This window comes from Cynocephalus volans, chromosome 1 (assembly GCF_027409185.1).
Source record: "Cynocephalus volans isolate mCynVol1 chromosome 1, mCynVol1.pri, whole genome shotgun sequence".
NCBI classification, from domain to species: Eukaryota; Metazoa; Chordata; class Mammalia; order Dermoptera; family Cynocephalidae; genus Cynocephalus; species Cynocephalus volans.
Window position 1 is genome coordinate 4,171,969 of NC_084460.1, and position 15,253 is coordinate 4,187,221.

At 51.3% G+C, this 15,253-nt stretch overlaps 1 protein-coding gene across 2 annotated transcripts in view; it reads left to right on the forward strand.

The window, feature by feature from the left end:
- The window catches only part of IQSEC3 (IQ motif and Sec7 domain ArfGEF 3), a 106,114-nt gene that overhangs the window by 77,376 nt on the left and 13,485 nt on the right, over positions 1-15,253 (forward strand). For both annotated transcript variants that reach the window (XM_063098736.1, XM_063098745.1), the window contains 2 exons: positions 10,257-10,379; positions 10,783-10,949. In XM_063098736.1, the coding sequence (XP_062954806.1) occupies positions 10,257-10,379; positions 10,783-10,949 (290 nt within the window). The remainder of the gene's footprint in view (positions 1-10,256; positions 10,380-10,782; positions 10,950-15,253) is intronic.

The window sequence follows — 15,253 nt, forward strand, 5'->3', positions numbered from 1 at the left end:
GTGATGTTTTCCGATGTGAATCACATACACATGGAGGCACCGGCATCCATTATTTCCACGAAAATGCATGAAGGGCAGCTTTTGGGTTGAGCTGCCAGAAGAAACTTCCCTGGGTGTTCCCTCCCCGCACCGGATCTACTCCATCCTCTGTGAAATCCCAAGTTTGACGTTTGGGTCAGATTTCATTATTTCATTTCCATGGAAATGTGTTGGCCAGAGTGTAACAGATTTGTTCTTCTTAGGGGACATTTAGAAGTGAAGACAGATTGTCTGTCACACTCCACGTCTGGAAGGCTCTGGTGTTTCATCGCTAGGAAGAAGTTGTTTGAGTACATCCTGCCCACTGTGCTGTGTGTAATCTCGGAACAGGACCTTATTCCTGAGGAATTCCCATGAGGAAAGGGAGAGCAGGCTGGGCCCAGGCAGAGCCTGGTGGGTCTGGAGGAGGGTAGCGCGAGGCCCAGGACCGGCAGGGACAGAAGACTTGGGGCTATTTGCACTGCTTTGAAAGCTGTACACTGCCACCACCCAGAGGAATGGAAGGAGCGTGTCTTTCCTAAGAGCAGTGTCTTTGGGGTCATGGTCTTGACTCTCCACCTCTGCAGTGCCCCTACCCGCCTCACCTCCACAGGTAGACTAGGGATTCTCCTGAACATTAGACGAGGGTTTGAGACCTGCTGACTCTTATATTCACTTGGGACCCTACGTGTGGGACGAACAAGTCTAGGGCTGAGACTCCCTTTGACTTGATCACTTTAGCATATAAATCAGGCTTTTACACAGAAACGAACAGACCTACTACCCAATCCCTTCCTGGTCACTCAGGCCCCAGCTCTGGAGGGGTCTCAGTCGCTGTGTGATGCTCCATTGTGGCTGCAACTGGCCACTCTTTGAAGTGGGTCTTCTGGGAGGGGCTTCCAGGGAGCCGTTGTCTCCTGGGCCTCTTTAGGAGGGCCATTTGTGAATGAGCAGCCGCCAGACATAACCATGACAGCGCCTGCGTATGAAGCGCTTGTGTGTGCCAGCCATGCTGTTCCAAGACCTTACGTGCAAAACCTCACCCTGTCTCCGCAGCATCTCTGAGAAGGGAGTGCCGTTGATCTGTACCAAATGAAGGAACCAAGGGACAGAAGGGTCAGGTGGCTCCAAGGTCACAGAGCTCGTCAGAGGCTGAGGTTTGAGGCCAGGCAGAATGGCTCCATCCCAGGAGCCCTTAACCCGCACCATCCAGCCTTGCGCTTCATCCTTGCCAGTCCCCACGTGTGACCCCTGGGACAGTCCAGCCCTCTCATTTTACCCAGGTGGAAACCAAGGTCCAGAGAGAAGGAGTGACTAGTGCTCTGGCCAGTGGCAGAGAAATGGGACAGAACAGATACTATCCCTTCCCCTGACTCAGCTTTGTTTGCCAGGCTCTGGGCCTCTCACATGGGAAGAAAGCAGAGCCGAGAAACTGATTTACAAGTCTCAAGAGGTCAGAGCCAGATTCGGTTTCCTTTCTCTGGAATATGTGTATTTTAAAGGGTCAGTGGATGGCTGTCTAATGATGTCACTCCAGGCAGAGATAATTGGTGGTGAGGGAAAGGGTCGTCTTGGTACCTGAACTAGAGAGGACTTCGAATCCACTTACTCACCTGGCACGTCAACACAGACCTGGTCTCCAGGTGCATAATGAAAATGATCATTTATTAAGCCCCGTCGTACACCAGAACTTTACACCCATTATCTCTCTCTTAAAACTTGTAACAACCCTGCTCAGTAGATGTTACAGACACTGTCTGCAGGTGAGGAAAGTGAGGCATAGAGAGGTGAAGGGACTTGAACCAACAGCTGGACTCCAGCCCCAGGGCGTCTGAGCCGGAGGCCTGCCTCTTCCCACGCCGCCCGCTGCTGTGGGCATAGAGCAGTGCTTCTTGAAGGGCAGCCCCGGACCAGCAGTGTCAGCACCCGCTGGAAACTTGTGGGCGATGCAGGTTCTTGGTCCCCGCCCCAGGCCCACTGAATCAGAAGCCTGGGGGCAGGGCCAGCAACCCACGTTCATGAGCCCACCAGGCGATCCCCGTGATGCCTCTGTGCGAGAAGAGTTCAGCTGACGAAGAATTGTCTCAGGCACCCACATGACTTCTAGTTTGTCTAGGTGGTTTAAACTTAGCTCTTTGGGTTCCTGAGTCCTCAGGATGTGACTGGCAACTATCCCTTCAGAGTCCCCTTCACATGAGATTTTCTTTGTCCCCATGTCGTCACAGAAACACTGGCAGGTCCTGCGTTAGCTTCCTCCTGCTCTGTCTTCTTAGCCACATTGCACTTTTCCAAAAAGCCTGACCTTTTTTGAGCATGAGTTCTAACTAACAAAAATAACTCTCTGGTGGATGGGGATATTTTTAATTGAATTGTATAAGCCAAGAAATGCAGAATGAAAGCAGGGCTCCTACACCCTGTGGCAATGGGCGGTACAGTTTTCCATCCTAATCGTGCAACCCGGGCTGCATTTCTGCTTGGAGCACAAGCCACACACTTCTTCCCAGGCCTCAGCTTGGGCCTCACCTTCTGGATCACAGCTGTCTCTTCGCAACAATTAAAAATCCACTCTGTTAACTTTACCTAGTTTCAGCTCCCAACCAGTTCCTTTGTCTGCCAGACTCTGTCTTGCTGTCAAAAAAAAAAAAAAAAAAAGTTGAGATGACGAAATTCATTTTGATCAGAATCGTGTGGGATGCTCCATTTCCCTACAACACAAACTGATTCCACGCACAGAGCAGTCTTAAGCAATTTTGTGCAAGATTGTACCTATTTATACAGATGCAGACAACATTTCTGCTATGTTTCCCCAGCCCTTGTGAGGTACTGGCCCTTGCCCCTGCAGAAACCCGCAGGAAAGAGCAGGAGGCCTGAGCAAAACCGCACTCCTGGCGATTCACATGCCAATCAGCTCCAGCTCCCCAGACGGGTCGGGACGCCTCAGTGGAAGCAGTCTAATCGGTGCCGGTGCCGCTTGACCGCCTCTCGTCACACCTGCAGCTGAAGGAGGACGCAAGCTCACTCCACACTGCCTCACTGCACGACGTCTGGGGCCCTGGGCCATTTCCCTGGCAGCTGCCTCCAGGTCTGGGGTCAGCTCCAGGTGATCTTGGTGAAGGAGGCCCAGCAATCCTGGTCCACCGAGTAGAGCTCCCAGAGGTGCAGGCCACTGGAGCTCCTTCCAGCTGACAACACGCATGGGTCCTGTTCATTCACTCAGCCGATCACTTGCTCACTCCATCCCTCACCCTACAAAGCATGTATTGAGTTCCTGTCTACACTAGGGATGTGGAGATGAAAAGTACTGCCCGGACCTGAAGGGGCTCATAGCCTAGCAGGGGAGAGGCAAATCGGTGTAAAGACATGGGGCAATAACGTGATGGTTGACAGAAGGCGTGTCCAGGAACAGCAGAGGTCAAGGAAGACTCCTGGAGAGGTCTACAGTGGAACAGAGACCCTTTGGCCGGCCCTGGAGCTGGGCGGCACAGGAAAGTGTGCAGCACTAGGGCAAGGGCTGGGCTGCGGGAGGCGCTGGCGTGGGGAAGTGAGGAGGGAGGCTGGCTGCTAGCAGGGCCTTGCTTGCTTTGCTGAGGAACTCAGGTTTCAAAACTCCGGTGATGTGGGAAGCCCTTTGTATTAGTCCATTTTGGTTGCTTATAAGAAAATACCTAAAACTGGGTGATTTATAAGGAAAATGAAATTTATTGCTTATGGTTTCTGAAGCTGAGAAGTCCAAAGCCCATCTAGTGGTGGTGACAGTGACCCAGGGCTCTCACATTGCAAGTTAGTGGAAGCAGAGAGAGCAGAGCAAGAGCAAGATGGACTCTCCTCTTCTTTTAAAGCCCTCAGAACCACACCCCTGACCACCGTTTTTAATCCATTCACTACTGCAGGGTCCTACAATCCAATCACCTCTTCAAGGCCCCATCGTTTAATTACCATAATAGGATTTCCCACCCTCTTAATAGTCATAGTGGGGGCTAAGTTTCTAATATATAAAACTTGGGGGACACAATTCAAGCTTCAATGAGTTTTGGGAGGACATAATTCAATCCACTGCATGCTTGAAGAAATGTAAGAGGGGTAGGGAGCGACTGGACCACTCAGTGACCTAGAAGGATGGCTCTGGAGGCTGGTTAGGAGTCTATCACAGTAATAGTCCATGGCAGGGGCCATGGGGAGGGGAGAAGTAGGTGGAGCCCAGGGCCACGGAGAAGGCTGTGACAAGTGTGGGACAGGTGGCAGGTGGCCAGGGCAGGCTAGCGACCTTCTGAGCTGATGAGATCGCTGAGCACTCTGTCGCTGTATGGGAAGACATTTGTGCTTTGGGCCCACTCCGTTGGTGCAATTGTACCAAATAAATGTGCATAGATTTCCAGTTTAAGGGGAGTAAGATGCTGGATCTGGGGACATTTCATCTGAAGAGTTTGTCAAACCAGACATTGTCAAATATTTACTCAAGCAAGTTAAACCATTAAATAATCAGGTAAAATAAAATATGTGCACCCCGACTTCCCTGCATGAGATGCTAGCACAACCTACGTTCTTGTGACTGTTGCCCAGTGACTGGCATTCAGACCATGGCACCTGAGGTGTGTTCAAGCAGCCAGAACTCAGAAGTGTGCTGGTCAGGTTCCAATCGAGTGCAAGGGGTCGGTGGTTTACACAAGCCCTCCAGACACTGCAGCACCATTAACATGGTCTTTTATAAACAACAGAGCTCAACCGAAGAGAAGAATCACTGGTTAGTGACTCATAAAATCCTAAGGGTGAACTCATTGCACGAGATGAACACTGAGGAGGTGGCGGCGAGCGGATGGCACTCAGAGCCCCTGGAATGGGTGGGCTACATAGAGGGAGGTTGTTGAGAGGGAGAAGGGGGCCTGGTGACCAGCTCTGAGTCTGAGGCCAGGTGGAGGACGGCCACCTCCAGAGGGGAAAGGGTCAACCTAGGGGAGCGTGTGTGATGGAAGCTGAAGAGCGGGTGTGGTGGGAAGCAATGATTAACTTTGCTGATGCCACCGGGGGCTGGGATGGGGACAGAAGAGTCCTCTGGGTTTGGTGGCATGGTGGCCGCCAAGAGAGTTTGAAAGTGGAGCTGGGAGTCACCGCTGGGCTGGAGCAGGCTGAAGTGAACGGAAGTGAGGAGTGGGGATGGGTGAGTGCGACGCCTTCCAGAAGTTTGGCTCCAAAGAGGAGCAGAGAAAGGGGTGGAGAGCCATGAAGGGTCACGGCAGGGTTTTAATCTGTAAAATATAAAAGACAAGCATATGGTGCTAATGAGAAAGATTTAGGAGGGAGGGAGAAGTTGCAACCGTATGAAAGAACATCTCAGACTTAACGTGTCCCAGACACATCAGCTCACTGTGTCCTGCAGCCTGAGTGGCTGCCCCATCGTGTGCTCATCGTGGAGCACAGTCCCCGGCCCCCAGTGCACAAGCCGGGGCTCTGGGTCTCACCGCCGATGCCTCCTTCTCCTCACTTCCCACGTCCCCGCTGTCACCTGGTCCTATCGGTTCTTCTGCTAGGCAGGACCTTGGATCGTGTTCTCGGGTTGTCTCCACCACGCTACGTCAGCCCGAGCACGGCTGCCTCCAGCTTGCGCCTGTGCACCAGCATCCTAACTGGCCCCGCTCCACCCGTGCTCCCCGCCCCTCCCCCCTTCCATTCATTCTGCCCCCAGCAGCAGAGAAATCCTCTAAAACAAACAGGAGCCTGTCACTCTTCTGACCACACCCTCTTGTTGTTCCCTGCTGCCTTCAGCGTCCACATTCTCCCTGTTCCTGTCTGTGTTACAGCTTTGTTGGCCCTTTCCAGGTCCCTAAAAATTCTTTCCTACCCCAGGGCCTTTGCATATGCTCCCCCCACCTGAAAGCTCCCCCCCCCACTCCCCCTGGTCAACTCATACTTATTTTTCAGATTTCAGCTCAAATGTCATGTCCCCAAAGAGGCCTTTCCAGACATAGCAATATAAGATATGTCTCTTTTGTCCTCTCAAGGAACCTCATTCCTTCTCTACATAGTACTTGTCACAATTGTAGTTAAGTAGTTATTTTTGACTGAGTTTAATGTCTGTCTCTTCCACTGGGACAGTGGAAGTTTGTGCTGTTTGCCACTTATACCAGGTCCCTAGCACAGCCTTGCACATGGGAGCCACTCTATGCATGTTTGTAGAAAGGAGGAAAGCCAGCCCACTGCTAACAGGGGTCAGAAGAAGCACCAGACAGGGGAAGATAGGAGGTCGGGATATGAGCCCCTGCTGTAGGATCAGTGTGCCCAGGCCAGCTCTGGACCTGCAGGGTGACCCACAAGGCCTCTGTGCTGCTTGCCTGCCGATGGTGATGTGGCTCTTCACACATCAACAGTCCTGCCTCTGTGACAGTGCCAGTGTTCCCGTTGGCCCCTCACAGACCCCACCAGGCACTGGGGAAGATAGCTGTCCGCAGGGAGAAAGGCATTAGCACCAGCCACTAAGCAGGAGAGAGCTGGGGGGACAGGGCTGGCTGCCTGGCCCAGGACACATCAGCCAGAATGAGCTGTGCGCAGTCCCCCTGAAAGGCTCCTGTGAGCTTTAGTTTCTTCGTATGTAACAAAATAGCAGGGATAACGGCTAATATAGCACAGGCTTGAGAAGATTAAGACATTGCACATTGGGTGCAGCACCGAGAGTGATACTGAGTAACCAAGAGCTCGGAGGGTGCCTCCCCCACGGGTATCAGGAGCCCCTTCGGCCCCACACCCACACCCGGGGCTAAAGTGGAGGGGCCCGGCCTCAGGAAGGGGCCTCACAGACCAGGAAGCTGAGACCCTGCTCTTCCTGGCAGTGGGAGTGTGGGGCAAGCCCCGGTGTGGTCTTGGTATTGCCTTCTGTAAAATGGGCACTTAAAGACGCTGAGGGAGAGCTGACTGCTGTCCTGGCCAAGGCAGCAGGGTGGATCTGGTGAACTGTCAGCAGTCTGCTCCCTGCAAGCAATGTGGGGTGGCGGGGGACGGAAAGGGGGAAAATTGAAGCGCTGGAAGACACTGCCCTGTAAGAGGAGCAGAGGCAGTGGAGAGACAGAAAAGGCCAAGGGCAGGCTGAAGCTCGTGCTTAGGGAGTGGGAAGAAGGCTCGCCCTTGGGGACAGGGGACAAGGACCGTGGAAGGCAAGCGCTGGCTCCCTGGGAGGAGGATGGGAGGTGCGCTCCGGAGCCAGCTGCAGGTGCGGTTGCGGTGCTCTAGCAGTGCCCGCGGTGCCTTTATTTTTGTTTTTGTGTTTTTGGTGGCTGGCCATAGGGGGATGTGAACCCTGGACCTTGGTGTCATCAGCACCGTGCTCTAACCAAGTGAGCTAAGCAGCCCGCCCTACTGCAGGGTGTCTGCTTCTGGGTCCTAGTCAGAGAATGTCAGAGTTGGGGAGAGTCCTGAGAGGTCACCTGGTCCAACCCCAGCTCCACAGAGAGGGAATGACCTGCTTCGTGGGGGATAGTGGCACCTTTCCCCTCTCAGCACGGCATCTTCCTTCTGTCTGGGGGTTTGCAGCCAGAAAATGTTGAGTTTTCCCTGATCTGAGAAGCCCAGGACAGCACCTGCTCCTCAAACACCACTGACCTTGGTGGCACTTGCAGGGAGAAGGCGGGAAACGGGGGGAGGGAGAGGGATGGGGTCTGTCCATGCCTCCACCCACTCCTCCCTTACCACCTCCACTGCAAAAGCAGCCCCCGCACGTGCCCAAGGGTGCTGCCCTGGTGGCCCCTGAGTTGCTGGCTCACAGTTCAGAAGCCTCGGATGGGCCAGGCCCTCCCGTGCACGCGATCAGCGCTCAGCTCAGCGTCGCTGTTGTATTTTAACAATCGCTGGAGCAAGCGCCTAAAGAACGCTGCCCCGGGCCTCCACTTTTCCAATTCGCTGGGCCTGGGCTGGGGTCCAGGGATCTGCGTTTTAACAACCCCCTCGTGACCATAGTGTGGGGTCCTCAGGACACACACTGGGAGGTGCCTGAGGCCCCGGTGTCCTCCCCTGACGTCCTCCCACCCCCAGCCGCGGCTGATGTGTTCAGCACTCTCGGGTCCACCCGGCTGCCCCTCTGGCCGGGGGCTCTCAGTTCATTACTGGAGCTTTTAGCCGCAGCCCGGAGTGGAGCGAGTGAGCGAGGCAGCGGGCTGCATGTCACCTGCGTGAAGGGGTGGAAACTAGGCCATCGTGCTTGGCTGAGCAGATCCACCCTCTCCAGCTGCTCCCGCTGCCTCTTTCGGCCGCTGCCCCCATGGCCTGGGCCGTCCCCACCCATGGGCAGAAGGCGCAGGAGACAGGCTCTGGTGGGACATGGATGAGGAGCACCAGGTGCCAGGGCCCCAGGTTGAGGGGCCGGATGCCAGGCCAGAGGGACCGAGGGCTGTTCCAGGGCCTCCAAGGAGCCGGGCCCTCAGTCAGGGAAGGCAGGTCCACCGCTGCCTCTGCGTCTGGCAAGCTCGGGGTGCCTGGGGGAGCCCATCCTCGTCTGCGCCGTCTTCCCAGCCTTCCTCCGTCTGTCTGCTCTTCCTCTTCCTCGTCCCCTCCTTGGCCCTCCCTTGGCCTTTTCCTCTTTTCCTCCTTGTGTCTGTTTCTCTCTTGTTCTCGTTCTCCCAGTCCCTCTCCCTTTTTGCTCCCCTGTCTTTCTCTCGCCCCCCGTCTCCTTCCTCCTCTCTCTCCACCTCCTCGCCTCTGTCTCTCCTTGTCCTCCGCCTGTCTCTCTCCCTGTCCCCCTGGCTCTGGCGCTTGGTCCCCTTGCTGCGTGGCTCTGCTGGTTCACCTCTCTCACAGGCTTTCTTCCTCTCTCACTCCCGGCCACAGCCCTCCTGGCTTCTGGCCACAGGCTCCTAACTCTCGACAGGGCTGGGCTGCAGGGACACACAGAGGTGGGCCCTGTGATGCTGCCCTGGAGCTCACGTTCAGCTGGGGAGGGTGCAGGCTGGAGGTAGCAAGGGCCACCGAGAAATTAGAGTGGCCTCTTGCCCGGATGGACCTGGTGGCCCCTGCTGCTCAGCCATCCATCTCAAATGCCCATAGTGACAGTGCCAATTCTCATACTTGGGCCAAATGCCTGCCTCGCCTCTCTCACAGGACCCTGACCACTGCCACATGGTGTCTCCCTGGCTTTCTTCTAAAAATTGACAGCAGAGGTGGGGTGGCAGGTGGTGAAGGCTGGCAGTGAGGGGCTGGAGAACAACCAGCAGGTGCAGAGAGCAGTGAGCTCTGCCCTTAGCCTCTGCTGAAGGAAAGGACCGTGCTCAGGGGCACCGAGCATGCTGCCCTGCGGTCCAAACTCCGGCCTCCCTGTGTGCGGACCTGTGGACAAAGCACCTAGAGGAGGACAAGGCAGGATGGGGGACTAGAGAGTCCTGGCCCAGATGCCATGGCAGGCAGGCCCCAAAAGTGGGCCAGGCCAGAGGAAGGAGACTGCTTAGGTGGGGGCTGTCCTCCCACGTACTGCAGCAAACATTCAGAGGCAAGCCCTCCAGGGCTGCAGGTGGCATCTCGGGCAGAAAGGCCCTTTGGGGACAGGGACTCCAACCTCCTCCCTTCTCAGAAGAATAATCTGAGGCTCCAAAGGCGAGTCTGTGAACCAAAGTCACGCAAAGGTCAGAGGAGGGCCAGGGCCAGAATCTGGCCCTTTGTCCCACTGTCCCCTCCCACACTAAGCTAAATTTGTAGTCTCCTCTTCAGAGGCCTCGGTCTTCCTGCCACAGCCACCCAAGAGCTAGTGAGCGAGGCCTTATGAGCGAGCTGTGAGTGAAGGCCTGGAGCATGGGGTGGCTCTGCTGATTGGCCATTTGCTCGGAGGCAGAGGGCAGACAGGCAGATTTCAGTCACCCAGAGACCCAAATGGGAACATGAAAATCAAACCAAGAGAAACACAGGCTCCTACAGGTTTTCAGAAGAACCCGAGAGCACGTTGCATTTATTCCATTTGCAGAGCTTGCTTTGACTCTGAGATGCTCTGAGGTTGAGCAGAAGGACTTGGGGCTTGGATTTCCTGTGGATGGGTGGCCAGCTGACCTCCCTGGGCCTCGAGTTTGGCTGTGAGATGGAGGGGCCAGTCTCTGGCCTGCCTCACAGGGCAGCTGTATTAGACAAGAGGTGGGAGAGAAGGCAGCCCTCTTGGGTCATTAAAGGGAGGCCCCAGGGTGAGTAAACCTGGGAGGCCCCGCACCTCCCCCACCCCCAGGTGCAGGGGAGCCCAGGGACGGCCCCTCCTCACCCCCTCCTCCACCTGCCCTCAGCTGCGTGGTGGACGAGATGGACTTCTCCAGCATGGAGCTGGATGAGGCCCTGCGCAAGTTCCAGGCTCACATCCGCGTGCAGGGGGAGGCCCAGAAGGTGGAGCGGCTCATAGAGGCCTTCAGGTAGGACCCCTTCCCAGCTCCAAACATGGGGAGGGTGGGGAAACAGAGCTGCTATGAGCTTGACGCCAGGAGGTGCTGATGGGGCGAGCTGGGAGACCCTCTTCTGGGATAGGCAGGAGGAGGGAAGGAAAGAAAATGGACTCCCTGGAGCTCTCCAAGCTGGAAGTGACTCTGGCCCCCCAGGTGGACTGCTCTTTACTCATCCTCATCTGTGTGAGGCTAGCACCGTGGGACATTGGGGGGTGACACCAGCCTGTCCCCTCGGTGGGGAAGAGGACCAGGGTACAGGGCAGACAGCTCCCTGGGCCTAAGGCCCTCAGAGAGCTAGCATACCTCGCCACAGCCCCCACTGCCGGAGCTTGGAGGAGGGAGGGGCTCAGTCCCGTGTCTCCCCCGTCCCCAGCCAGCGCTACTGCATGTGCAACCCCGAGGTGGTGCAGCAGTTCCACAACCCCGACACCATCTTCATCCTCGCCTTTGCCATCATTCTGCTCAACACCGACATGTACAGCCCCAACATCAAACCCGACCGGAAGATGATGCTGGAGGACTTCATCCGAAACCTGCGAGGTGAGGAGGGGCTGGGCTGTTCTGTCCAGTGTCCACCCTGTGAGTCTGAGCCTCACTTGTAGACCCTCGCCTGCTCTCTGGGGCTGGTGGCCTGCAGCAGGCCAGGAAAGCTGCTTGTACACCTGGCATCTGGGGATTTCCAAGAGCCGCTGCCCTCCTAAAAACAGCAGGGGTCCTTGGCAATGCCTCGTGCCCTCCGTGGAACAGACTGTGTTGGTTGTCTGCTAGGTCCCAGCACCAGGGTTGGTACATGGATGGTACCAGCCCATCCCAGGCCACAACTTGCAAGGGAAGAGCCAGACATAGGGCCTTCAGGTCCTGGGTCCACTTATGTCAGCCTTGCAGATAACTCTGTGGCATCTGCAAGTTATCTGTCCTTTTCTAATCTATATAGCACACCACCTAGCAGGGCTCAAATCAAAACTGGCAGAGTGATGCATGCTCAATGGATTTTTTTTTTTTTTTTTTTTTTAGCTTTAAAAAAAAACAAGGTGAGAGGCTGGCTGGTTAGCTCAATTGGTTAGAGCGCTGTGTTGTAACACCAAGGGCAAGGGTTCAGATCCCTATATGGGCCAGCTGCCCCCAAAAAGTAAATAGATAGATAGATAGATAAATAAATAAATAAATAAATAAATAAATCAAGGTTATACATGCATGTACTAATAAAGTCAAATAACTCTACAAGTCTTAGTACAGAAAAATTAGCCCAGCTCCTCTCACTGCTCTCCTTTTCCAGAGGCAACCACTTCAACTTTTTTAGCTGTTTATTATGTTTCCCCATATCTATAAGTAATGTGTTTCTGCTTTTTTCCTACTTCAGATAAATTTTTTTATGTATTTCATGTTTAGATAGAAAATTATTTTCTTGGGCTGGCCCATGGCTCACTTGGACCAAGGCCCCAGGTTTGGATCCCTATATAGGGATGGCTGGTTCGCTCACTTAGGAGAGCGTGGTGTTGACAACACCAAGTCAAGGGTTAAGATCCCCTTACCAGTCATCTTTTAAAAAAAAAAAATTATTTTCTCAACATACAAATGAAGGAAAACATAAATTGAATTTAAAGTCAATTGATAAGGAAGAAATTTAACACATGAGATTAACATTCTTAATGCATAAAGAACTCTTAAAAATGAATTAGAAAAATCTTAAATGAAATTTGGTGAAGGACATGAGCAGACAAGTCACACACCTCAAAGAAACACACATGGCTACTAAATACATTCTAAGATGTTCATATAAATGGAAATTAAAACAGAAAAGTGACATTTTTCATTTCTGAAACTGAAAAAATATGATACTGTATCATACTGGTGCTATGAGAGAAACAATGTCAAAATCTTCAAGTATAAATATAAATTGGTAAAACAGATTGGATTCATAAATAGAAGTCTTTAAAATGTTCATACATTTTAACCAATTATCCTACTTCTTGAAACCATAAGCAAATAATCAAAGAAAAAATATTTTTTAAAGTGGAAGGCAGTTTTATAAAGGTAAAAAATTTGGAATAAACTGAATGTCCAACAATATGAGAATAGCTAAATAAATCATAGGCCTCCATAAAATGCAATACAATGTAGTTATTAAAATCATAATTTTAAAGAGTATTTAAGACAAATTTTCAAGATGTCATATTAAGTGAAAAAGCAGGATGAAAAACTGCACTAAAAATAACCACACATGTTTAAACTCTGGCTATACCTCCAAAAAAATGACAGAAAAAATTATTTTTTTGTAATTTTTTTTCTGCTAAAAGGGAAATTTATTTATTGTAAATGCATACATTAATAAAAAAGAAAGGTCTCAGATCAGCAATCACCTTTGCACCTTCGGAAACTAGAAAATGAAGAGCCAGCTAAGCCCAGATCTAGCAAAGGGAGTAATAAAAATAATAAAAAATAATAATAATAAAAATTAGGGCATAGATAAAAGAAATAAAAAATAGAGAAAATCAATGAAACCAAAGGTCATTTCAAAGTTTTCTTGTTCTGTAGGGTCTGGTATTTGAGAATTACTGTATTCTTTTGGTGGTGTCATATTTTCTTGGGTTTTCGTATTTCTAGGATCCCTATGTGGATGTCTGGTCATCTGGTAGAGCAGTTGCTGCTTCTATTACTCTGGAGTGGGCTTTGAGGAGAGAAACGTCCTCTTCTTTTTCCGGTCTCTGCTGGTGACACTCCTTGTGTCAATGCAGTTGAGTGTCTGGTGGGCTGCCTGCACAGTGGCTGTGGCTACTGCTGTGGCATCGAGCCACTTTTGTAGCAGCTGTGGCTGTGGTGGTGGCTGGGCCACCTGCATGGGAGTGGAGTTTTCATTGTGCTCCTTGTCTACTTCCAGGTGGCCCTATATTTTTATTGGGATAAAATACAAACTGTACACTGTATAAATCGTAAAGCTTGGTGAATGTTTATATTTGTGTACATGTGTGTGATCACACCCAGATATAGAGAGATCATTTCCATCACCCAGGACGTTCTCTCAGATCCCCCCCTTCAATGCCCTTGCCCCCTAGTAACAACTACTCTGATTTCTATATTCATTGATTAGTTTTGCCAGTCCTTGAAGTTCATATCAATGGGGTTATACAGTACATATCCTTTGTTATCTGGTTTCTTTTATACCCTGCTACTTGTTCATTTTTTAAAATCTTAAGCATTATCTATTAATTTCCCGTTATAAAATATAAGAATTTAGCTCTATTTTATTCACTTTCCCCAACCCATGCTCACTAAAATCAGTATTCATATTATTAAGGTTGGGTACAAAGAGTCCAAAGCTGAGTCTCGAGGTGTGAAATGACTGCAGTTCCTTTGCATTTGTATTTTCCTTGGAGTTAACACTTGTCTTCTTTTCCCATTTGCTTAGCTCTCTGTGTACCTGCCACTAATCCATCCCCAAACTTCCCACCCTAAGTGTCCTCTCAGTACACTCAACCTGGGAGGTGTTCCAGGAGTCTTCTGTCTCAGAGCCTCGGGCTCTGCTCTGGTCTGGGCAAGTGGCTGGGCCAGCCTCACTGCTGTCGTCACCCTTCCTCTCATGTTGGGTTCCTGGTCACTGGATGTCACAGCTTCTTCATATTTAGTTTGCTTCCGGAGAAAAGATATGTTGGAGGCAAACTTTTGGAACACTTGCATTTCTGAATATGTCTTTTTCTATCTGCACCCTTGACTGGGAGTATGCCTGGGCATAGAATTTCAGGTCGGAAACTTGTAAATCTGAATTTTGAAGGTGTTGCTCCAGTGTCTTTGAGCTGCCCGTGCTGCTCTGCCATTCCAAGTCCTGACCTTTTGTATGTCACTTTCTCTCTCTCTCTCTCTGAAAACTTGTAGGTTCTTCTGTTTGCCCTTTGTATTCCATAATTTTATGACAATGTGACTTGTTACAGTTCTTCTTCCAGAAACAGTGTCCTCTAACTGTGGAAAGTTTTCTTACACATTGTACCTGATCATTTCTCCCCTCCCTTTTCTCTTGGCTCTGTTTCTTGAACTCCTGCTATTCAGATGTTGGATCTCCTAGATTGAACTTCTGATGTTTGTAGTTTTCTACGTGCCATCTTTGTTTTCTTGCTCAACTTTCTGGAAGATGTCCCTCAGCCTTCTCTTTCCAGCCCCTGGACACATTTCTCATTCCTGCTGTCTTACGTTTCATTCTTAATAGCTCTTTTTTGTTCTCCAAATGTGTCTCTTCTATAGCATTTTATTCTTGTTTTGTGGATGCAATATCTTCTCTAATCTCTTTGAAGAGATTAATGTTTTTGTTTGTTTGTTTTTAGTTTCTCCCTGCTTCCTTCTATTTTTTTTTTTTTCTGGGCTCCTTTTTCTATTTTCCCCCATATTACTATCTCTTTCATGTTATAGACTTTCAGAATGTAGTTGATGAGATTTGGTTGTCCATTTGTATTTGGAAGTGAGCCACTAAAAAGGTGATTAAACCCTCTGCACAGGGGTGAAAACTGCTGACTGGTGGGCTACAAGAAAGTAGGGTGATTTAGTTGAGTTCTTTCCCTGGGGGACCCCTGCTGCAGTATCTTTAGATGTTTTGTCTTGTGCTAGTTGATTACCCAGAAGGCAAATGTACGATCGTTTCCCAGAGGGTATGATTCTGGCTGCCAGTGTTCTGAGATCTTTGTGGGAAGTGGGGCTGAGGAGTCTCGATGTATGGATACCAACTCCATCCCCCAGTTTTCAGCACAGACTCCCACCCTTGGCTGGGCTTGGGGTCCCCCAGCCCAGCGTTCCTGGTTCATCCCTTCCAGAGGGTTAACCCTCATCTTCTGCTGGAGTGAGAAGGAGATAGGGAGGTC